The sequence below is a fragment of the Mycteria americana genome (genome assembly GCF_035582795.1).
Source record: "Mycteria americana isolate JAX WOST 10 ecotype Jacksonville Zoo and Gardens chromosome Z unlocalized genomic scaffold, USCA_MyAme_1.0 Scaffold_18, whole genome shotgun sequence".
NCBI lineage: Eukaryota > Metazoa > Chordata > Aves > Ciconiiformes > Ciconiidae > Mycteria > Mycteria americana.
The window spans coordinates 127,860-151,700 of NW_027445436.1; the positions used below are offsets into that span (position 1 = coordinate 127,860).

The 23,841-nt window shown below is 40.6% G+C and overlaps 1 protein-coding gene and 1 long non-coding RNA gene across 3 annotated transcripts in view; both read right to left on the minus strand.

Moving 5' to 3' along the window:
- Positions 1 to 1,307: 1,307 nt before the first annotated feature.
- Positions 1,308 to 23,841, minus strand: part of LOC142402955 (uncharacterized) — a 904,242-nt gene continuing 881,708 nt past the window's right edge. For both annotated transcript variants that reach the window (XR_012773534.1, XR_012773533.1), the window contains exon 3: positions 1,308 to 2,372. This is a non-coding gene — a long non-coding RNA (uncharacterized LOC142402955). The remainder of the gene's footprint in view (positions 2,373 to 23,841) is intronic.
- Positions 12,507 to 23,841, minus strand: part of LOC142402865 (complement component C9-like) — a 47,627-nt gene continuing 36,292 nt past the window's right edge. Inside the window, 1 exon segment of the mRNA XM_075488759.1 lies at positions 12,507 to 12,691. Within this exon segment, the coding sequence (XP_075344874.1) occupies positions 12,507 to 12,691 (185 nt within the window).

Consider the following 23,841-nt stretch of genomic DNA (forward strand, 5'->3'; position numbering starts at 1 on the left):
GGCCCATAAGATCAAGGGCGTTCCTGTGGAGCCAAAGCCACCTTTTCCTCTTTTAACTGAGTCTGTCACTGGAACTTGACTTCTAAACGGTACAAGCTGTGCTATCCGGCTGCCTTTTGGAATGACAACTGGAGGAGAGGGAGTCCATATCATTGCTTGTATCTGGCCCTCATAGTCTGCATCGATGACTCCAGGGAGCACAGAGTCCTTTCAAAGTCACACTAGAACGTCCCATTAACAAGGCACTTAAACCACCCCCCAGGGGTCCCCTTGCATTCAATGGCACTCGGTGTACGGTCTGGTCTTCTATTATTACTTCAGCATCTGTGGCGACATCCATTCCAGCGCTTCCTGCAGTTCGGCCTTGGAGGCCCTTGCTGTTGTCATGGCTTGCCGAGGCACTTGTGTCTGTGCGCGCCGCCGGCTCGCGCTGGTTCGGAAGTTTCCCTGAATTAATTTGCCATTTTTACTCCATTTGGAATGGCACTGATTAGCATAGTGACGCCCCTTTCCACATCGGGGGCAAACTCCAGGTCCTGAGTTTGGAATTTGGTTTACATTTGGGCAATTGCGTTTAAAATGTCCTGTCTTTCCACACCTAAAACAGGCTCTATTATCAAATCTCAAGGCTTTGAATGCAGAGGCCATGGCTTGAGCCTGATGTTCTAATGATCCAACCTTTTGACAGGCCTCCATCATTTCTACCAAACTAGGATTACGTAAAGTCTGTAACACCCTTTTACAATCTACACTTGCATTTTCTACGGCTAGCTTCATTAACAACACTTCCCTTGCTGCTTCATTTTCAACTTGCTTCTCTATTGCTTCTTTCAGCTTATCTATAAATGACATAAATGATTCAGCTATCCCCTGCTTTATAGAGACAAATGATTGAGTAGCCTTCCCTGTATCGGGAGTTTTCAGCAGAGCTTGGTATGCCAACTGGCGAGACTGCTGCAGAATAGCAGGGTTCAATCTAGCCTGTAATTGCGGTGTCTGTACTGGTGCTTCCCCCATCAGCTGCGGTATTCCTGCGCCCCGCAAGGGGTCGCCATCCGGCCGTTCAGAATTAGTTATGGCGGCCATCTCACAGGCAGTCCGCCAATGTGCGTCAAACATTACCTTTTGTGTAGGGGTAAATATTAACATGGATATTTGTTTAATATCATACGGGGTCAGTTCATAATTTAAAAACACGGTATTCAATAAACTCTGTGCATATGGTGACCCAAGACCATAATCCATAACATTTTTTCGCAGTTCTTTCACTAGTCCAAACGGCAACCCCTGCCATTCTGCCTGCCCCTGAGCGTCTTGAATTACAGGACACGCTATGAGAGCAGCAATAGCATGATCGCCGCTTTTTTCTGCTTGTTGCCGCAACTCCTGCCAATGTTTCCTTGGATCATAATCTGTTTCAACACATTCAAAGTCCCCTCTATTTTTCTCCTTGTACGGGTCCTCTGCAAACGACGAATCCATATTCCTAGGTGATGGTGGTGGTGAAAAATCGGGCGAGGGAGGTGCAGTGGGCGCTAGTTCGTTAGCTGTGGCAGCCGCCGCTTCTTTTTGTCTTTCTCCTACAGTGGCTGCTGCAGCGGCAGCTGTTACAGTGCGATCTGCCTTCAGTTGCTTTAACGAGTCTGTAACTAAGTGCCACGTGGTTAACAAGCCCGTGGCACTGGAATCCCCCCTGGTAGCCGCGTCCCATAAAACCTGTCCAGCCGTTTCCCATGTACATATTTCAAAGATCTCAGTCAATTCTGGAGCTACACCTCGGCCTTTAAGCCAGGCGAGCAGCATGCGCAGTTGCGTCTCATCATACTGAATGCCGCACTTTTCTAATATCTTCTTAAACATAGTTACCACCGATTTTTCTTCTGCAGACATTGTTGCCCCCATTGTCCCTGGCTGCTCACCTGATCTGGGTGATTACTTTGTCCGGACTTTTCAGCTCTCCAACCGCTGATTATACGTTCAGCCAGGCTCCGCTACCGGTCGCTCTTTCCCGCGATTCTGTCCCGCAGACTTCAAGTTTCTGTCCCCCAGACTTCAAGTCTCCTGTTCGGGCGCCATTTGTAGCGGATTGATGCACGGACTCCGATCGAGGGGTAAATCGAAGACCCTTTATTGAAATATTACATGGCTTATATACTTTCTAATTGTTTGTACATGCGCTACTGAGAGAACTCTTATTGGTTTACATGTCTTGTTCACGCGTCCTTCATGCATCCCTTCAGCTAATACGATTGGCTATCTTTTTGCAACTTTGCAGTTCCTTTCTTCACAACAAAAATCACGCGCTTGCCTATCTCCCTCCAATCCCATCCACCCCTGCTCCTGACACACAGCCTCCTTCCCTCGGACATGACCTGGACCCTCAGTACTTCAATCTTGTTAACCCTTTCACTCCCGCTATGCCTAATTCCTCCTCACCTGCCCAAGCAGGATCAGCTAGAGCAGGTTGCCCAGGACTGCGTCCAGTCGAGTTTTGAAGATCTCCATGGATGGAGACTCCACCACCTCTTTGAGCAACCTGTTTCCTTGCTTTGTCACCCTCAGTAAAAAAAGTGTTTCCTGATGTTCAGACAGAATTTCATGTGTTTCAGTCTGTGCTCATTGCCTCTTGCACTGTCACTGGGCATCACTGGAAAGAGCCTGGCTCTGTCTTCTTTACACCCTCCCATCAGATATTTATAAACAAGTATAAGATCCCCCCTGAGCCTTCCCTTCACCAGGCTGAACAGTCCCATATCTCTCAACCTCTCCTTGTATGAGACATGCTCCAGTTCCATAATATCTTTTTACATCCAGTACTACAAAGTACTCAGCTGGTATTGTCCAATACTACGTGTGAACCGTCTTACTGAACTTATTGTCATTTTAGTCTCCTTAATAATCAAGCAAGTGCTTTTAATAATTTTCATTGATTTTATGGATCAGTCCTTTAATGTCTATGCTATAACCTGGGAGCCAGATCATCAACCCCTTATCATACTCATAGATCCACTAATGTGATTTATACAATTGGAGAAACACCTTGGCTTTGACCCACTTAGTGGATGAGGGGAAGGCTGTGGATGTTGTTTACCTAGACTTTAGTAAAGCCTTTGACATGGTTTCCCACAGCATTCTCCTGGAGAAACTGGCTGCTCATGGCTTGGACGGGTGTACTCTTTGCTGGGTAAAGAACTGGCTGGCTGGCCGGGCCCAAAGAGTGGTGGTGAATGGAGTTTACTCCAGTTGGCGGCCAGTCACAAGTGGTGTCCCCCAGGGCTCTGTGTTGGGGCCAGTTCTGTTTAATATCTTTATCAATGATCTGGATGAAGGGATCGAGTGCACCCTCAGTAAGTTTGCAGATGACACCAAGTTGTGTGGGAGTGTTGATCTGCTGGAGGGGAGGAAGGCTCTGCAGAGGGATCTGGACAGGCTGGATCGATGGGCTGGGGCCAATTGTATGGGGTTCAACAAGGCCAAGCGCAAGGTCCTGCACTTGGGCCACAGCAACCCCATGCAACACTACAGGCTTGGGGAAGAGTGGCTGGAAAGCTGCCCAGCAGAGAAGGACCTGTGGGTGTTGGTTGACAGCTGCCTGAATATGAGCTGGCAGCGTGCCCAGGTGGCCAAGAAGGCCAATAGTATCCTGGCTTGTATCAAAAATAGTGTGGCCAGCAGGAGTAGGGAAGTGATTGTCCCTTTGTACTTGGCACTGGTGAGACTGCACCTCGAATACCGTGTTCAGTTTTGGGCCTCTCACTACAGGAGAGACATTGAGGTGCTGGAGCGTGTCCAGAGAAGGGCAACGAAGCTGGGGAAGGGTCTAGAGCACAAGTCTAATGAGGAGCGGCTGAGGGACCTGGGGTTGCTTAGCCTGGAGAAAAGGAGGCTGAGGGGAGACCTCATCGCTCTCTACAACTACCTGAAAGGAGGCTGTAGAGAGGTGGGGGTCGGTCTCTTCTCCCGAGTAACAAGTGATAGGACGAGAGGAAATGGCCTCAAGTTGCGCCAGGGGAGGTTTAGACTGGATATTAGTAAAAATTTCTTCACCGAAAGGGTTATCAAGCACTGGAACAGGCTGCCCAGGGAAGTGGTTGAGTCACCATCCCTGGAGGTATTTAAAGGACGTTTGGATGTGGCACTTAGGGACATGGTGTAGTGGTGGACTTGGTAGTGTTAGGTTAATGGTTGGACTCGATGATCTTAAAGGTCTTTTCCAACCTATACGATTCTGTGATTCTATGATTTCAGACAAAATAAAATCTAGAAATCAGTTAGAAATTTTCCATAAGAATAGGAACAACACAAACACTTAAACCAAGACCTTATATTCTCTACTTCTATTATAGGCACACCCATTTTATGTTATTTTTAATACAAAGACATGAAAAAAAAGCGATCCTTGTTACTTGCACGGAGTGAAGTTCTGATGTTATTTGAAGGCTGACATGGAATTACCTCTCAGTAGGTCCATGAAGATCCCAACATATTGTTCCTAATTTATTCTAGTGCCTGTAGATGTTACATTATGTTGTACAATAACTTCCTACTATGAACTGAGCCCTGCATACCAGCTAAGCACAGCAGGGTGAGTTGTGGTAATTATTTACTTTGGTGGCCAGTGACTCAGCCTTGGTAAGGCTACTCCTTGGTGTAATGCTTGCATGCACTCACACGTTTGCTGTCATACAGTGAAAACATTCAGGAGCACAGTAAAGAAACAGAACTCACAACATCCTTTTATCCTGCCCAGCCACTTTCCTTCTGGGTTGTCTGTGAGGCGAAGGATTTCAATCTCATCCCCCTGTTTGACAGTCAGCTCATTCTTCCCTCCCTTGTTGTCAACACAAGCTCATGCCTGATGAAGGACTTGGAGGGGTTCCGTTAACTGTAGAGAAGAAGCACCAAAAGAAATAATAGATGTGGAAAAATGGAGTTCTTTCCCAAACATTCAGACAAAAGAGAAAATAACTGTAATGATGATTATTTGTTTCATTGACATTTAAAATAGTCTAGGCAAATAAACAGAAAGGCATCACTCCTGTCCCCAACTACCCAGTTTAAATTAATAATCAATCAGGAATGAAAAGAGAGGGCAATGGCATAGCAGTAGAGCAGCTGAAGGAGTGACTGGCAAAATCACAGAAATACTAAAACCAACAGGCTAGCCTATGGAGCCTTTCACAGGTTCACAAAACAGACACGTATTTAATTCCAGTGGGCAGCTCCACGTAGTTCCAGCAGTACTCATATGAATAAATGTTCTTTAACATAAATAAGTCTACCACATAATGGTCTGTGCTTACAATTCTACTCTATAAATGATCCTACAAGTACTCACAAGAGATGATCACACTGTTTACTGGAATTCAGGATTCTCTTTGTGAGACCTTTAGTATATGTGATGGAGAAACCACTTTGGATTTTAATATCTGTGGCTTTAAGATATATGTGGTCTTGCAGAGGCATGTGGCTGTTGACAATTATAGATTAGCTCAGGAATATCTCTCTCTGTATAGGTAGCAAAGAAACGGGAAAGAAAATATGCACTAAAATACATACTTTAATGTCCGCAAGAGAGCAGTCTGCAATCTGAAAGCATTCAGTGCGCTAATGCCTACACTTCACAGGCGTGATCTGAAAAGTAGACTTGGGGCCTGACAAACACCAGCTAACCTACTATTATTAACTATTAGTATTTTCCTTTAATATTTGCTCCTCAACTCATGTCAGTCTCTCCACAGCATACCAAGGCCACGATGTGGGAGAACCACCGTGGCTTTACTGTGTACAGAGTATAATAGGAAGAAAAACAAAGCTGCCCACTGTGTACAATGACACCGAAAGAAGCACAGCAGAGCATTGTGAACAGACATTAGTTAACAGAAAATGACTGGCTGATCTGTAAACTGTGGTAGCATGCTGACCACCAACTATATAAAAATGATATAAACCAGAAAGAACTGTCTCATTATTTAGCCCCTAGGCTTTGACAGTGACTATAGCTCCCCCTACACGTGCCCTATTCCTTTCCTCCCCATTTAGGCTGGAAATCTCTTGAGCCTGGAGACCAAGGTAAGGGCAATGTGTTACAATTTAATGTTGAAATCTCTTAAGAGTTGGATACTGTTATACCTGACTCCAGTGAAGCAAAAAACACTAAGTATATGGGATCCAATTCCCACTTTTATTAAGGACTTTTGATGCTATTCTAGTGATGTAAATGCATTTTAAACAGAAAAGTGGAAGGAAATGGTTTTTAATGCTTTTTTACATAGAAAAAATGTGAGAAGGGAATTTAACAAAAACTATATAAGCACTGAAAAAATGTCTTTGCCCTCAGCACAGAGCCTGAAGTCAAGCATATGCCAAACATAAAAGGGTAGCTTAAACCTTTATTCAGAATTTATCTAGGTGCTTGAACTACCTACCATAACAAATAGTTTTGTAGCCAGCTGAAAAGTGTATTTTGAACTCGACAATGCTAAATAATGCTTCTTACATGTCTTTGGCCAGACAAAACAAAAAGCTTACTTTGAACTTCTTCCTTATTTCCTGCTCTTTCTTTTCTTTTTCCTTTTGTTCTTTCTTCTCTTGGTCCATTCTTCTCTTTTCTTCCTTGTCCCGTTTATTCTCTTTTCCCCTTGATGATCTGAAAGTGCATTGCCAGGACTGAATGTAGCAGTGAAGCAAATCACACTAGAGCTTTCTTACCCATGGTTAACAAAGAACTACATGTGACGGAAAAAGACTTCTCCCAGTGAAATCAAAGCTACATATTCTAAACCTTAGTGTGGCTGCAACAGATAGAGTAAGCAGCCCTTTCTTTTATATTACATACATAATTTAAAGTGGCTGTCCTCAAGAGGACAGTATGCCAGAAAAGGTTATCTGGAGGTAAGAGACTTTGCATGTGCATGTCCAAACATCTCTGAGCTAATTTTGGCAAGCGAGTTTGGAAACTGGTAGCAGTCTAGGTGTTGAGGCACTGGCTGCAGCTGCTAAATATTTACCCAGGCCATCAGTGGTTGATGCAGCCTGAACTGAAGCCTGAGCTACCACTGGACTGCTGTTTTAAACCTAATTGAAAGCTATTCCAGCAGTCTACACAAATGGCAGTGAGTATTCTGCACTACATCATAAATGTGCCTAATCACGCCAGGGTACATTGCCTGCTGTGCCTCATGTACTGGATGGTACTGACATCTGGGCCCTGGGATGCAATTAGGACTATAGCTACAGCTCTGCAGTTTGCTGACAAGTTTGGCTGGAAGATCTATGCTTTACAAACCCTATGGAACTGATTGAGTGAGTGTCCTGGTTTCAGCTGAGATAGAGTTAATTTTCTTTATAGTGGCTGGTATGGGGCTATGTTTTGGATTTGTGCTGAAGACAGTGTTGATAACACACTGATGTTTTAGTTGTTGCTGCACTGGTCAAGGACTTTTCAGCTCCCCCTGCTCTGCCAGGTGCACAAGAAGTTGGGAGGGGACACAGCCAGGACAGTTGATCCAAACTGACCAAAGGGCTATTCCATACCATATGGCCTCATGCTCAGTATATAAAGCTGGGGAAGAAGAAGGAAGGGGGGACATTTGGAGTGATGGCGTTTGTCTTCCCAAGTCACCGTTACGCGTGCTGGAGCCCTGCTTTCCTGGAGATGGCTGAACACCTGCCTGCCCATGGGAAGGAGTGAATGAATGCCTTGCTTTGCTTTGCTTGTGTGCATGGCTTTTGCTTTCCCTATTAAACTGTCTTTATCTCAACCCAGGAGTTTTCTTACTTTTGCTCTTCCGATTCTCTCCCCCATCCCACCGAGGGGGAGTGAGCGAGCGGCTGCGTGGTGCTTAGTTGCCGGCTGGGGCTAAACCACGACAGTGAGGCTACCTCCTCTTCCTTTTTTGGTACTTTTGCTAAACTGATATGCTCAAATAATATAAAAAAAAGAGAAGATTGAATGGGGATCACTCACTTGTTTTGGTTATATAGTTTTAAAATTATCTATGTTCAAAGGGAATTCAACAATAAATTATTGCTGAAAGTCATTCTACATCTGAAACAAGGTATTTTTGTGTAGCAACTTTAGACTGTTATTTATTCCAAAGGAATTAGAGCTTCTCTTTGGGTACTGTCATACAGTGAATCCCATACATTTAGACATTAGCAGGATGAGAGACTCCTCAAAGCGAGGGGCTAAATGGCAGAAGAATGAGCAGAGCTCACATTCTGGCTCTGTAGCTATGCTAGGGGACTCAGGCCATGAGAACTGTAAATCCAGCCTCTCATAGGAGTTCTAAGTACATTTATCTAGAAAGCAAGAAAAACAACCACAATGAGAGAATCTATCTGGGACCACAGTACCTAGGAGCTGAGCTTATTTTTCCTCCTAGGCTGTAATTCCAAACAGTGATTCAGAAATGTTCCTTAGATCAGAAATCAGACTTCTGTTATCTAGATCACAGTAACCACATGATTTTATTGCAGTTTTTCCAGCCCACTCAGCAGATCTAAGTGCAAAACAACCTGCGAACAACCTGACTTTCTCTAGGTGAAATGAATGAACACAATAATGCCTGGCAGGGACTGCAGAGGAATCACACTATTGTGCCAGATGAAGCATCTGTGTTAGCAAGCTTTTGGTAATAAAGATACAATAGGTTATAGAGTTTAAAATTACTACCTGATATAATTTATGTCTTCATACACCTCTCCATCACTTTCTTGGCCCTATAAGAAAAATTTCAGTTTTCAATGGCCTAGATACATTTGGAAAGACATGAAGAAAATGGACCTGCTATGTAAATTTCATACAAACTATATAAAAACATTTACAGCAAAATGTAAATACAAATTCATTTAATCTTACCAAACCAAGTTACTACATTATTCAAACCCACTATTCCTTTTTTCTGACTTTGTTTTTACGATACCACAACTATAAAGTCCTAGATTATTACAATCACACTAGCACATTGCTTAATTCAAAGTGGATGTTTTAATTGCAATGTTAGTCCTGGAAAGCCTTTATCTGTGTTGATGATTGCACTGCCATGATGAAGGTGCCAGGGTTAGCAGTAGTTAAACTGGAACGCTAGGGATATAAATGGGACTCAGATTAGGGTCCCAGAGACTGCTTTAGTCCTAATACAGCCAGGTACTTAAAGACACTGAGACAAAGCTGTGCTTAACTGAAAAAAGTGGTTTATTACTAGAATAGAACAGGCCCCCTGTTTCTGGAAAAAAATCAGTGAAATGAAACGTCAGTGGAAATAGAAGGGGTAGTTGTTTTTTTTTTTAAATCAATTTTTGGAGTCTAGCCAACTTTGATAATTAGTTCCAGTTTGCTCTGCTTACCCGGTTTTATTTCTGTCCTTCACAATAAGTAAGTGCTTCTACAATTTACTGTCAATATACTGGCTTCATTCTGCAATTAATTTTCTAATGTGTTGAAGGGATTTTACTAAATTTGTAAGTTTGTGCTAAAAAGGATAGGTTTATCATGGAAAATAACACGTACCCCCTCTGTATTCCCGTGACCTATATGACCAAAAATAAAAACAGGGTATTAAATTTTTGCTGTACAGAAACAAATTCATTCTAGTGTTGACTATTTACAAACTGCTAATAATACCGGTGATGTTAACTAGAAATACGTGCAGGCTTCTGGCTTTTAATGAGGATATGAATGCAAAAATCAGAGCTTTTCCAGGTTGCTTTTGTAGTACACTGTAAACTAGAAATATCTGGCATAAACACTTTCACTTCATCTGCTGTTTTCTACAAAATAGCATATTTCACCATGTATTTTTAAAAGTGGAAAATTTGTTTTAAAGATTCCTTAGTGACATTGATGAACTTATATATGCTATTTGTTTTCAAAAATGCCTATTTATACAAGGAAGTCATTGTTAAGAACCTAATAAATCCAAACAGACCTCAAAGAACTTGTTTGCACCAGCCCCACAGCTGAATAAGGAGGCCAAAGGCTCTTCTGCTAAGCCAGCCTCTACCCTGGGCTGCAGGAGAAGAAACTCTGTGAATCTCCTGCTTTCTCCTTACTCTGCAGGTAGTTAGGTAAGAAAAGAGCTTGGACTCAGTTTCAGCTCCACAGCCCACATCATTGCTGTATGGCGGCGATGGCTAGCACACTAAACATGCATACTGTGCCTGGCACAGACCGAGTCCTCCCGAGGAGAGATCAGAAGGCAGATTGAAATTCTGTGTGATACAATCTGATTCTCTGGCTGCTCCTGGTACAACATAGCAACTCACTGCCTCTTATTGAAGGCAGACCACAAAGTGACATTAAAAGCACAATCAACAAATTATTTATTTATCAAGTATAAAACAATGCCTGCTTCACCAGAGCACACAACTTCAACTCTGAAAGAGCAGCATTCATTTTGGTTCAGATTTGAAAATCTGGTAATTTACAGTCCCAGTATATATCTAACAAGAAAAAAGGGAGGGAGACGGGAGATATTTAAAGCAGTTCCTGAGAGTCTGTCATATTAATTATAGAACAGTTAGTGTTATGAGACAACCGTCTTCACCCATAAAACTGCAGAACCAGCATAATTAGTTACACAAGTCACTCATGAATACAATGCGCTTTTGCTTATCTTATAAATACAATGTGCTTACAGCTTCATATAGCTGCCATTAATTAAAATGTATGCATCTTACCCTGTGAAACAAATTCAACATAATAATTTTCTTCATTGTCTGGACTTCTGTAAATATGAAAAAGGGGACACATGAAACCCATGAAGATGGTTTATGATTGCATTTTCATTCACCATTGTTCTGGTGCTTTTAACAGTTATTTTATACAATGGCTGGACAGTGTGTTCAGCCCTATATGCTACTTAAGTACCCACGAGATTCCCTAAATTGTTCTTCCTGACTGTAACTTGTTTTTTTCACATGGGGATACCTTGATCTTGAGTATAAAAGGAGAAAATGAGCCAAAGGCGTTCAGATACATGGAGATGAGTGTGGTATGAAAAATAGAATAGGCAGATGGGCTGGCTGAATGGAAAGAATCTGGTGGGCTTTTTAACCATCTTCACAGGTGCAGGCTTCTTACACAATGCACAAGCAGAACACCAGACTTTTGCACAATGTTAAATATAGCTCTAAGACTTGCTCCTTGACTTGTAGAGCTTAAAGTCTAAACAAGGGACAAGAGAAACAGTGGTATAAGGTTAGGCCAGGTAAAAGGTCTCTGATGTTGTTAGATTTAAAAGTGCTGTCAAACTGAGAGAAGCAAAAAATTGAGAATATAACTAATAATAACATCAGGGACTTTTATCTTTATAATACCTTATAATAGTTGAAAGAAAACTAGGATTGACAATCCTCATCAGAGAAGTGTAATCAAAGAAAGGACTTGAAAGCAGAAAGTGATCTTTTAAAATTGGCCTGATGGAGAAAGCACCAAGACAGGGTAAAAGAAAAGGTGTCAGCACCCAGGCACGTGTTTTCAGCAGAGGGGAGAGTCCAGAGGGCACGCAGGAACGGGAGAGCAGAAGGACATCCTGGAGGTAAATTTTGCAGGTCTCTGAAGGCAAAGAGGAGAAACTTGGCTCCAAAGGATTTGGCAAGGAGGATATCGAGGAGAGCTTCTGCAGGGGCTGCGGGAGCTGCTGCCGGCGCCCGGCGCTCCGGCCACTAGATGGGGCGGTGATGGCAGTTTCCCGGGGCCGTCCCCCGGCGGGGCTGGGGGAATGTTTCCCACAGCTCAGAGCACAGCAGCAGTTAGATTGATGTTGTCACACCATCCGTACCAAAATACAGTATGCGTGCTGACACACACCTCTCTAATGTCTAATATATTCTCCCTGTCTGCCGTTTGCTGCTATTTGAGGTAACTGCTGGCCAGAGCACAGCTCATTTTTCAGGCTCAGCTTGTTTCCAGTCAGTTTTGACACTAGACCGAAGTGCTTTTAACTCTGTCGCTGGAAGGTTCCCCTTTTGTATGCAGCTTTTTGAAGAAGGATAAAGAAAGGAGCCCCATATGTGACAGAGGCTTCTCAGTGTTATCACAACAGGCTATGATGCGGCCCCTGGTGCAGTTTCACAACCAGCGCTGAGCTCAGTATCTCCAGCTTCCAAAGCTGTTTCCTGGGGTATCAACTAATAGACCTGACCCTCCTGGCCCTCTTCTCCCAGAAAACTGCAGGGGAAAGCTTCAGTTATTGATACAACTGGTTTTCTACCAGAGTATGAAGTCTTTGAACCCCTCTGGAGTTGAACCCCTCCCTTACCAACAGGGCAGAAAAAAGTGTTCTTATAGATAAGACAATTTAGGGAATCAGCTGAATAGATGGAGGTTTCAAGCTAATAAAAACTAATTTAAAACAGACCATGGACAGGGTAGGACAAGGAAAGTGGTGTGGGACCTCACTCCCCCAGAAATCTGGGAGACAGTCTTCACCTGCTACTGCATGAGCAAAGTAATAGGCAGAAAAAGGTGAGAAAATAAAGACCTTGGGTTTTATGTTCACTTACATTGTTTCAGAGCTGGGCTTGATGTTTCTGGGAGGCAGGCTGGGAGCTGCTGGGGCCTGCAGGGATGGGTGAGAGGCTGGTGGAGGAGGTGGCAACTGCGTAGCAGAGTGTGATGAAGGTACAGGTGAGGAGAGTGATGCTGAGGAAGGTGCTATATGTTTTAAACCTTCATTTTTATGGCCTGAAAAAAGCAGAACAGACTAAATTTATCAAGCAAACAGCTGAAGAAGGAACCTCCCTGTTTACATGAAGTATTAGGATAAAATATCAGTACTGCACACTCCCCAGAGCAAATATATTTTGTTGAACCTGTTTCTTAGATATATTTGGTGCCTTATCTTACCAGAGTAGAGAAGCTCTGCCTAGAAGAACTTACTGCCTATAGAAGACCTTGAAAATGTCTTTGCCAAGACATGAACAAGACACAAAAACATCAGTTCGTCCAGTATATAAACTCTTGTGCTTTAAAACTAAAGTATCATTTAATTCTACAATTTGCTTGCAAAGACCAGCTGCAAAGCGTCACATGAGCACTGATGCAGTCTTGCTGGAGTTTTCCTTGCTCAGAGACAGAGTTTAAAGGGAAGGGATGAGAGATTAAAAGATATTTTAGCATTGATTAAGAGCTGTACGGATCTCTGTATATCTTCAAATACGTTTGTAACGTAAGTTGTAAAAGGCTGGACTTAATTTTCTAGCAAGCCCATACTAGAAATGTGGCAGTTTGAGAAGCTACACAGAAGCTACACCCTCAACAAACAGGTGCAGTCTTAAAAACAAGATGATGCAGTGCACCAGGCACAGAAGCCGTAATTACATGAGTGGCTGGTGTGTGTGCGCGCTGCGCTGAATTCATGCTCAGTGTACAAGCCACAACCAAATCATAGTAACCATTGCTTTGAGAGTTCACATTCAAAGAAGTTATTCAACACAACCAAATGAAATCACTGCTTGGATGCCATGATGTTAAACCTAGAATTTTGTTTCAAGTATCATGAGTGGATTAAAAGCTACCCAGAAAGAATTGTCCCCAGCTGTATGGAGGAAAGTCCAGCAAAATCTAAGGAAGAGGAGAGCAGAAGGAAAAAACAAATTCACAGTTCAGTTAAACCAATAACAATCAAAAAGAACCCTCTTGTCTTCTGGAGATTTTCTTCAAGTTCACACCTGTATAGTGGAGATTAAAATGTCAAGAAAAAATAAACTTCACCACATTGGAAAAAAGTGGCTTAAACACACAACAACAACAAATATTTAGTAATGCTTAATATCCAGACTGAAAGACAGAAAAACTACTGAAAGAGCTTTGGGAGTCTGAAATTCTGTCCTTGGGATAGACAGCAAAAGGGGAATCGATAACTATTAGAAGGACTTCTCACATGTCACACAGAAATCAAACCAAAATTACCAAGCCTTGACATTTTTCTGCTTACTAACAAAGAACTAAAAAATTTATGGATAAATTGGGCTTCATGGCTCCTTGGAGCAACTTGTCAACATACGTGTCAACAACAGTACATTTGAAACTTGTTAAGTTCCTCCATTACTTAAACAGCAAAGTACTAAAAGTCCCAACACTGCTAATTACACAGGTGAATTCATTGGTATTTCTGCTAAGGAACATTCATCTTGCAAAATCAGACCCTTACAATTTAAGATATGCCAAGATTAAAGTTGTATGGTATCACATATTTTAAAGCCAAAAGCATCATTTTATTCAAAAGTATAGCCCAAAAGTCAAGTGAAATAACCTTTTGCTTAGTACTGAAGAGGCTACATCAGGGATAATGTGTGCCAGCTGGAGAGAGCCCAAAGGAGAACAGTGAGAATGATTAGAGGTTTAGAAAACATGAATTCCTGGAGATATTGAACAAATTGTGGTTGTTTAGGCAAAGATGATAAGGCTGAGGGAGAACAAAATAAATACCTAAGTCTCTGTCAGAGAAGAAAGGGATAATTTTTTTTTTTTTTTTTTCATTTCTGTGGTGGAGAAGGCAAGAAGTAATGTGCTTAAAGGCCAGCAACATTTGTTAGGAGGCACTTTCTAATAGTGAGAGTGGAATTTCCATGGCTTGAGGTCCATTTTGAATAAGTTGGATAAACTTATGGCAAGAACAAGCTCTAGTACAGTTGTTCTTACCCTGCATATAGGGATGGACCAGACAACTTCTTTACATCTCTTCCAATTCGATGATGTCATCCTCTGTTGTCCTATATTTTACAAGACATCACATTTAAAATACTTGCCCCTATATTGAGCCCAACAGCTAGAGATCAACTAAAACATCATTTTGGCTAGAACTTGTCTTCCAGAAAGATGTCCTACTTGTTTGAAGACAAGAAGAGAGAAGGAATGTACCACTACAGAATTTGCTAGGTTAACTTTGCTCACTGTTAAATTCTTATTTTTTTCTAAGTTCATCAGGCTTCAGCTTCTATTACTTTTATTTCTACCTTTGCTTACTAGATCAAAAGCCTTTCTATATCCACTGTTTTCTACCCATAAGGTAGTATTGATACCACTGAACTTAGCCAATCTCAGATTTCATTTGATAAGTTTAAAGACTCAACCTCTTTAGTCTCATCTCAAGGCATTGGTTTTTTCCATCTCAATTAATTTGTAGCTATTTCTGTAACCTCTCCAACTTTTCCAGCATTGTATAAAATCTGGCACTGGAATTCTACACAGCATGCAGTTGTCTGCCACATGCAGTGATTAAAATTACAAGTCATTCTTCATCTGGCCATATCTCTACTGATTGCATCCAGTGGGATTCAGTATATTCTCCAATTGTTATCCCTCCTGCTGTTTTGGAAGTGCAGACACCTGAATATCAAACTAAGACCCATTAGTAAAAAGCTTTTTTTCCAAAACTTTGTAACTATATGAAGATTCCTTAAGGGTAAAACTCCAAGAATTTAGGGTTACAGGCTGAAAACCACTATGCATTAGACTTTTCTGTCACATCCTTGTCCTTACTCAATTGTAGAGTTGTTTATCCTCTCTGATGTCTAGATTTTTTCCCAGGGCATTACACTACCTCGTTTCATAGGTATGGTTTACGTTTCTTCATTCTACATGTATATTTGCATTTGAGTAAAGACAAACTTTGTTTAAATGAGCCAAGATTACAAATGATTGTGCTTTCCTTGTATCTGAGTCTCTGAGGACTGCATGTTCACATTTAACTCTTCACAGTCTTTATTCATCCACAGACTTTATCAGCTATAATCTCTTATTGTTCCAAAATCCCTGATAAAGATGAATAGCACTGACAATCTAAGCATGTATCTGCAGTTGAATTCTTTCAAGCAGATTCTAACCAAAGAATGAAGCCAGACAGACTGTTTTCATAAAACCCATGTTAATTGGTATTAATTATACTCTCCAATTTTTGTGTTTTAACAGTGAATCCTATATCTGTTTTTCCATGGTTATATTTATGTTGCCCTAATACAGGTTGTGTAGATGCACAAAAATTGCATGCATAATTGCATACATGCATTATGTCATCATACAGCATTACTTCATTGTCATTAGTTTGTAGGACTAAGGTAAAAATTCTGCCCAAGTTCCTGTGCATAATACTTCTTTCATCTTATGTCTGTTGAGAGCCAAATTCAGGCAAGAGGAAACTGAGCCAGGAAAGGACACCACATGCATTTTAGATTAAGTGCTTATTTTTAAGTATAAGGGCTGAATGACCTGTCCCTTTTAATCTATGTACATTGCTGGAATCTAACAATAACTAAATGATCATCATATTAATGGAAACGTTGCCTTTTTATTTTCTAACTATAGAACTGACTCTTCCCTGCCTTTAGAGGTGTAATTACCTACACTTACACTGACTGAGACTGCTGTGGGTGTAAAATGCTTTAATTCTAATACTGAAAATAATGGGATGAGTTAGATAGGAAGGTGACACTTAGTATGAAAAAGCTGTTATAATCAGGCTCACAGAGCCAAAGCTATCACAATGTTTCAATAGTGTTTTGTTTCCTATTTTAATCTTTTTGTGTCTCTGAGACACTTGGTACTCTGAGGACATGGAAAGGCTCTGTGCTGGTAGTGGAACTGAAGTCAGCTCTGGACACTCAGAACAAGAAAACAAATTGCAGCTACATCTTGGCTTCACATGCACCCAAAGCACTCTCATCACAGGAAACAGTGTTAAGGACCATCACTGTGTGGTAGCTTTGACCACTAACACCTCAGTTTCCAAATAGCCTCTTCTCTCTTCTTGGGACTCAGCTTTTTCACATGCTGTGCTGCACTGAAGAAACAGATGCAGAAACTGAAGCTCTTAGCAAAGAAATTAAAGAATGGATGAAAAGGAATGAGTTCCTCAAAACCCATGCAGCTGTATAGCAGCTAAGAGAAACTTGCCATAGAAACTGTCCATATAAAGTACCAAATATCTCATTACGCTGCTGCTTGTGGTATTAAAGTTCTTTAATCATCCTCAGAGCTTTAGCAGTTACAGCAGAACTGTGCACAAAACACTGCAAACACTTCTCTTGTGTTCTTGGGGAACCTTCTCAAACAACTTCCATACATGCAGATGACCATACATGCAGATGACCAAAAGGTCACCTGCATTCTTGGAGAATGTTTGTTTATCAGGAAGTTCAGGACACTGAAGTTGTCTTGATGTAAAACTTGTGACTTTGACCCTTGCCATTCCTGGCTTGTGAAAGAGAAATACTGATACCTCTTTGGTAGCTAACGTAACATCTAGAGAAAGAACCCATCTTCCCTTCATGCCCAGATATTCTGTGTTCAACAACCTCAGGAGAAATCAACTCGAGTATAACAGTTCTCAATAATATCCATGCCACTACTCTGTGAACTCAAAGAGAAACTAGTAAAAAACCCAAACTAAGTCCAGCTATTTGGAACCCATGTACTCTTTGTGGTCACAAGCAAGTTGCAAGGCAGGATGAGAAAAAGATATCCATTCTCACCTTGCCAAAATCTTCAGTGGCTGTCCTGAGATGCTGTATTACTCTGTCCTGAGATGCTAATGCCAGAAATAGGTGACAGACCCTGATGGGAAATCCCAACAGTGCCTGGAGTCCTTACTGGAGGAATACATGCAACAAGCAGCACTGAGGTGGGATAGGAATTGATGGGAACCAGTACTTTGGCCAGGACAAGTTCTCCCCAGTCCTTTTCAAAATCGTAAGATAAATTGGACTCATGTGCAAGGGTGATAGGGGTTCCAGTATTGACAAAGCTGAAATGACACGTCTCTATTTATCCCCTCCATAAATACCACGGTGTCTCACTGCTTGGATGAGAGATTGGCACATAGATGAAGAACAGTATCTAATTATCAACCTGAGCAGAACAGAAGCAGTCAAAGAAAAAAAAATTTTTTAAGCAGTCACACCTGCAGTTCGACATCCATTGGTTGAAGATACAAACCCTGCTGATCAATTAAACCTGTATTGCAATAGAATGTGATTACTTGGCACAAAGCTTTTAATTGGCAACAATGACAAATAATAATTTTGACAATCTCCCTTGAAGTAGGAAACTATCCCATCCTGGCAGAGGGTGGCCTGGCTTCAGCTATTCATATTTTTCTCACACCTTGGCTGGACTGCAGCAATAATGTATACCTGCTCTCAAAGTCACTAGAGCTTAAAAAATTCCAGTTAGCTCAGAACAGCTGTATTGTATCTTCGCAGCAACACAGTCTCTTGCAAATGCATTAGCCTGGCCTCCATTCTCTACACAGTCCAGACTTAACTGCTGTTGTGGTTTAGCCCCAGTCGGCAACTAAGCACCACACAGCCGCTTGCTCAACCTCCCCCCCAACCCCGGTGGGATGGGGGAGAGAATCGGAAGAGCAAAAGTAAGAAAATTCATGGGTTGAGATAAGAACAGTTTAATAATTGAAATAAAATAAAATAATAATAAATAACAAAATAATAATAATAATAATAATAATAATAATAATAATAATAATAATAATAATAATAAGTTGTAATGAAAAGGAAAACAAGTGAGAGAGAGAGAGGAACAAAACCCAGGGGGAAAAAAAGTGATGCAACCGCTCACCACCCGCCGACTGACACCCAGCCAGTCCCCGAGCAGCGACCGCTACCCCCCGGCCAACTCCCCCCATTTTCTATACTGAGCATGATGCCATATGGTATGGAATAGCCCTTTGGGCAGTTTGGATCAACTATCCTGGCTGTGCCCCCTCCCAGTTTCTTGTGCACCTGGCAGAGCATGGGGAGCTGAAAAGTCCTTGACCAGTGTAAACATTTCTTAGCAACAACTAAAACATCAGCGTTATCAACATTATTCTCATACTAAAATCCAAAACAAAGCCAGCTACTATAAGGAAGAAAATTAACTCTATCCCAGCTGAAACCAGGACAACTGCAAAGACTTAACTCTTAATTATGCTTAAGGTATCAGGCTGTAGCATCTAAGGCATCCATTGCCTTGACCCAGAAATTTCTAGTCCAAGATTGCATACTAAACAAAACTGGAACTCAACAGCAATGCATACCACACTACCTTCCATTTCAAGTTCACTCTGATCGCACCTACTTTACTGTAAATACATAGCAATAGACATATGTAAGAAAATCCCTTCCATAACCAGGCAGTCTCTTGGACATACAGGGGAAAAACTGTTTCTTCACTTCATATCCTAAAAAGCAGACCATCTCCCTCTTTCTTTGGCCTAGAATATGGCCTTTGGAAAGACCTTATTCCATTTAAAGTAAAGAAAAACTGACAATGATCAGCTACTGCAAGGAGACTCCAAACATTCTACAGGAAAAAATACCTGGAATTCATTTCTTAATGAATTTCTTTAGTTTTTATAAAAAAGGACTTCAGGATTTTTCAAGCAGTTACGCTGTTGGTCAAAAGTTTTGCATTTTGAAAGAAGCATTCCTTTTATAAAACAAAATGCTTTTGAGCTACTCTGCAAATGCAACATCAATTTTCAGTTTTACTGCAAAACACGTCACCATTTCTACATGCCAGATCTGGGAAGCTTTCTAGATTTTACAGAGGGTTTGCTAAGAACCTGCAACAACATTTGCAGCAGCTGATCACCCACTTCCTACTTTATTCATAATTTGCAGGGAGCTGTTCTGTGCTCTGCTTCCCTAACCTGCATATTCATTTAGATACAAGCCATGGTTTCAGGTTTCACAATTATGCTGCTTTGGAGCTGCTCAAAGTAAACAGGTACACTTGCAACACTACTGAAGCTCAGTGCTTTTGATTATGCTGTTGTCAGACATACCGTAACAGCAGAGACACAAAGATTATTGGAGACACTGCTCACACCTTGAAAACAAAAACCACAAAATGTTTTTAAATTATTGCCCTCCTTGAGTCCAGACCCCACTTTAAGGAATGCCTGGGTACAATCTTTTCTTTTTTTTTTCTTTTATTCTCCTCATCTCTCCTGACTCTACTTCCAGTTAAATGGTAAAGCTGCTTTTTCAGCTTTGTACAAAGGAAATCACCTCCAAAAAAAATGGGAATTTTGGAGGAGGGGAAAAGGGGAAAATAGAGACCTAACACAGGTCTCCATCCATTTTAAGACTACTTTGCTGATATTTGCTCATACATCATGAACAACATGATCAGAGCAGATGAAGAATTTGCCCTTTTTTAAGCAGAACTTCTCATTGATCTCAATTGTGAAATGTTGTTTCCAGAGAAGATGCACAGACTACCTCAGTGGTATTTCATATAACACTTAACACCTATTCAATGCCTTATATTCTCAAAATGACATGGAGATGACATATTAAGTCCCAGACCACATACCTGGTAGAGGGTTTTTCCCATTCTATGTGAGAATGTAGAGACAAACAGATGAAGGATAAGCAACACTTGAAAGTGAGCATCTAAATCTACATTTAAGGCTGACAGCTGAAAAATATTAAGCATACACGTAATCTTACTCCCAAAAGAAAACCCATAGGCTTCATCCAAAGTACTGTGGTACATAAAAGCTTGCCTTGTGGTGACTAAATATGAGGTTAGATATTCAGAATGCTTAATCCAGACAGCGCTGACTAGCATGAGGGAAGTGATTTCAAACTACAGATGTGTAATCATATGCAGATGCCTATCCTTATCTAAAGCAGAACACAAAATTAATTCCCTTTGGACTATAGGTGAAACTTTTCATTGTCTGATGAAAAGCCTTAACGATTACTTCTGTTTTTAATAAGAAATATTTATAAACCTGAGCCAGTTAATTTTATATTGCATTTCATATGCAAGAAAAAAGAACAGCAATTGGAAGTATTCAGAGATGGAGGACATGTAAGGTAGCAATAGTTTAAAATAAATCTTTGGTAAATCATTTATATATGAAAGAGAAGGCAAAAGAAAATGCATACATGGATGCAAAGGCAAGCAAAAGAAAATGTACTGAAAGAAATTTACTTAAAATGTGACTATTTATTTCCCAAATCAACAAATTGATGCTATCATACATAGCATGCAATTCTAGTTGAAAAATTAATCATAGGAGTAAAAACACTGATATATAAAACATCAGTTGCATAAAAAATTCCCACACAACAAAGCCTTGCATTCAAATACTGGGGGTTTGCACATTTTCTCTTCAGGATCTGCAAACAAGGAACATCATTGTGCCAAATGCACACATTTTAGGAGGGTTCAGTTTTGGGTGGAAACCAATGACATCAGAAATGTTCATTAATAAAATGAACAAATAAAAGGATAAAATTAATTGTTAGTATACTGTTTGAAAAGCTTCCTAAAATTTTTACTATGAAATGCTTAATATTTTGTTTGTCTCTATCAGTATTGAATATTTACTTTAGTATTTAATAATTAAGATCAAAGCTTTCAGGAATGACTAGCTGTTTCCTATAATGAACTATTCAGATGACTAACTTAATTAGTCAACTTATTAACTTATGCATTGTGACCCATGTAATGCAACCAAACAATGAAGATTAAAAGTGTTTCTTCCTGTGAACCAAAATAGGTCTAGGAAATAAAGAGATGGAAATAATTGCTCCAGTTTTGTATCTATTGTCTCAAATCCAAACATTATGCATGCTGCATAGGTTTTACATCTGTAAGCCACTAATGAAATATTATTTAAACAATACAGAGAAATTAAGACCACCCAGCTCAAAGAGAAACTTCAGTACGTATCAAGCTTCAAATACATGAGTATATGCCAAACATTCTTGTAATTATGAGTAAACAGAGTACAAAGCATTTTTTTGAACCTGGCTAAACACAAGACCTTTAGGGTTCAAGATGCATTCTCCAATAATTGTACCAGCAATAAATATGTCCAGAACTTCATGACCACAATATTTTTGCATATCTGGGAAAAAAGTTTTTTTCCCCAGCTTTACCATAAAGCTGCCTATAAAGTAATGTGATATACTTCATTGCTGTAATTAGCTGCAAAGTAGATTTTCAGCAAAATATGTATCAACTTAAAGAATGGGAAACTTTCAGCCAGTTCATATCATTCGTACTGATAATAATTATTATTCTTATCTAAGTTATTATTCTTATCTAAGTTCTTATTATTATTATCTAAGTTAAAATTATTAATATAATTTGTATTCACATTATTTTCTGGGATATGGACAGGTTTCAAAATGCTTGCGGCTTGGGTACAACAGAACTACTTGTGTACTGTGACCCATGTAACGCAACCAAATGATGAAGGTTCATCAAAAGTGCTTCTTCATGTGAATCAAAATAGGTGTAGGAAATAACAAGATTTCAAAAACTAAAACAAGAAAACATAATTAAGCAGAGAGAATTACTCAGTTCCATCAGTTTTACTGTTTTTCTCTCTAGCAATTTCCTTTCTGTCACCTACCATGATAAAATCATAGCTGTCTTTTTTTTTTTATCTCCTTATAAATTCTCCTTTCTAAGTAGTGTTCTCAACACTCCTTCACAAAGACTCCTTTTTTATGTGGTATAATCCCAAACACATTGTATTAAGCCCATCCAGCACTGACCCTGCTGGAGGGTGTACAATGGATTCTAATACAGCATAACGTCATGCATTTCATTCAGTCCTTTGCAGAAGTTCAGACCTATTCAGAGAATATATTAGGCATATACTTTGACTCAAACCAGAAGTGGCCTCAAAACAATTCAAATTGCACATCAACATGTATTGGGAATTGCTAGTAAGTGATCGTTTAGGTTTACTCAACAGAATTAATAAGTACATTTGCATGGTTTATCTTCAGAATCCTAAATTCTGTATCTTAGATTCTGAAGTCTCAGCTCAAGAATAATTATAGCTGACTGAATGGGATTTAGCATAGTCAACTGCAGGAATGACTATAATTCATACGTAGACTATAACAATATACATGAGAAAAATATATTTCTGTGCCTCTATACTGTGATATAAACAATCCATATCTTTTAATTTTACTACAGTCAGATCATCTGGAAGGGAACAAGTGTGCCACATAAGGTCTAGCAAACAAAAATGGAGATATTTAGGGGAAGATCTATGAATATGCCAATTGCAGAAGCTATGACTATTCAAAACTGAGAACTGTCCTCTGGTGGTTTTTTTGATGGATACATTTCATTCCTTTTAAACTAAAAATATACATTAAGTTATGTGAAAGATATTGCAGACTATTGTAGCTAAGGAAATAATCAAGGGCAATGAGCTTAAACACTGATTTACAACTGTCCTGGATTTGGCTGGGGTAGAGTTAGTTTTCTTCCTAGTAGCTGCTATAGTGCTGTGTTTTGGATTTAGGATGAGAATAATGTTGATAACACAGGGATGTTTTGGCTGTTGCTAAGTGGTGTTTACACTGGTCAAGGACTTTTCAGCTCCCCATGCTCTGCCAGGTGCACAAGAAGCTGGGAGGGGGCACAGCTGGGACAGCTGACCCACACTGCCCAAAGGGCTATTCCATACCATATGGCCTCATGCTCAGTATAGAAACTGGGGGGAGTTGACTGGGGGGCAGCGATCACTGCTTGGGGACTGGCTGGGTGTCAGTCGGCGGGTGGTGAGCAATTGCATTGTGCATCACTTGTTTGTACATTCTTTTATCATTATTATTATTATTATTATTATTATTATCTCTTCCTCTGCTGTCCTATTAAAGTGTCTTTATCTCAACTCACGAGTATTACTTTTTTTCCTATTCTCTCCCCCATCCCACCGGGGGTGGTGGGGAGGGTGAGCGAGCAGCTGTGTGGTGCTTAGTTGCCGACTGGGGCTAAACCACGACAGTCCTTTTTGGCGCCCAACGTGGGGCACGAAGGGTTGAGATAACGACAGATCTGACCAGAGT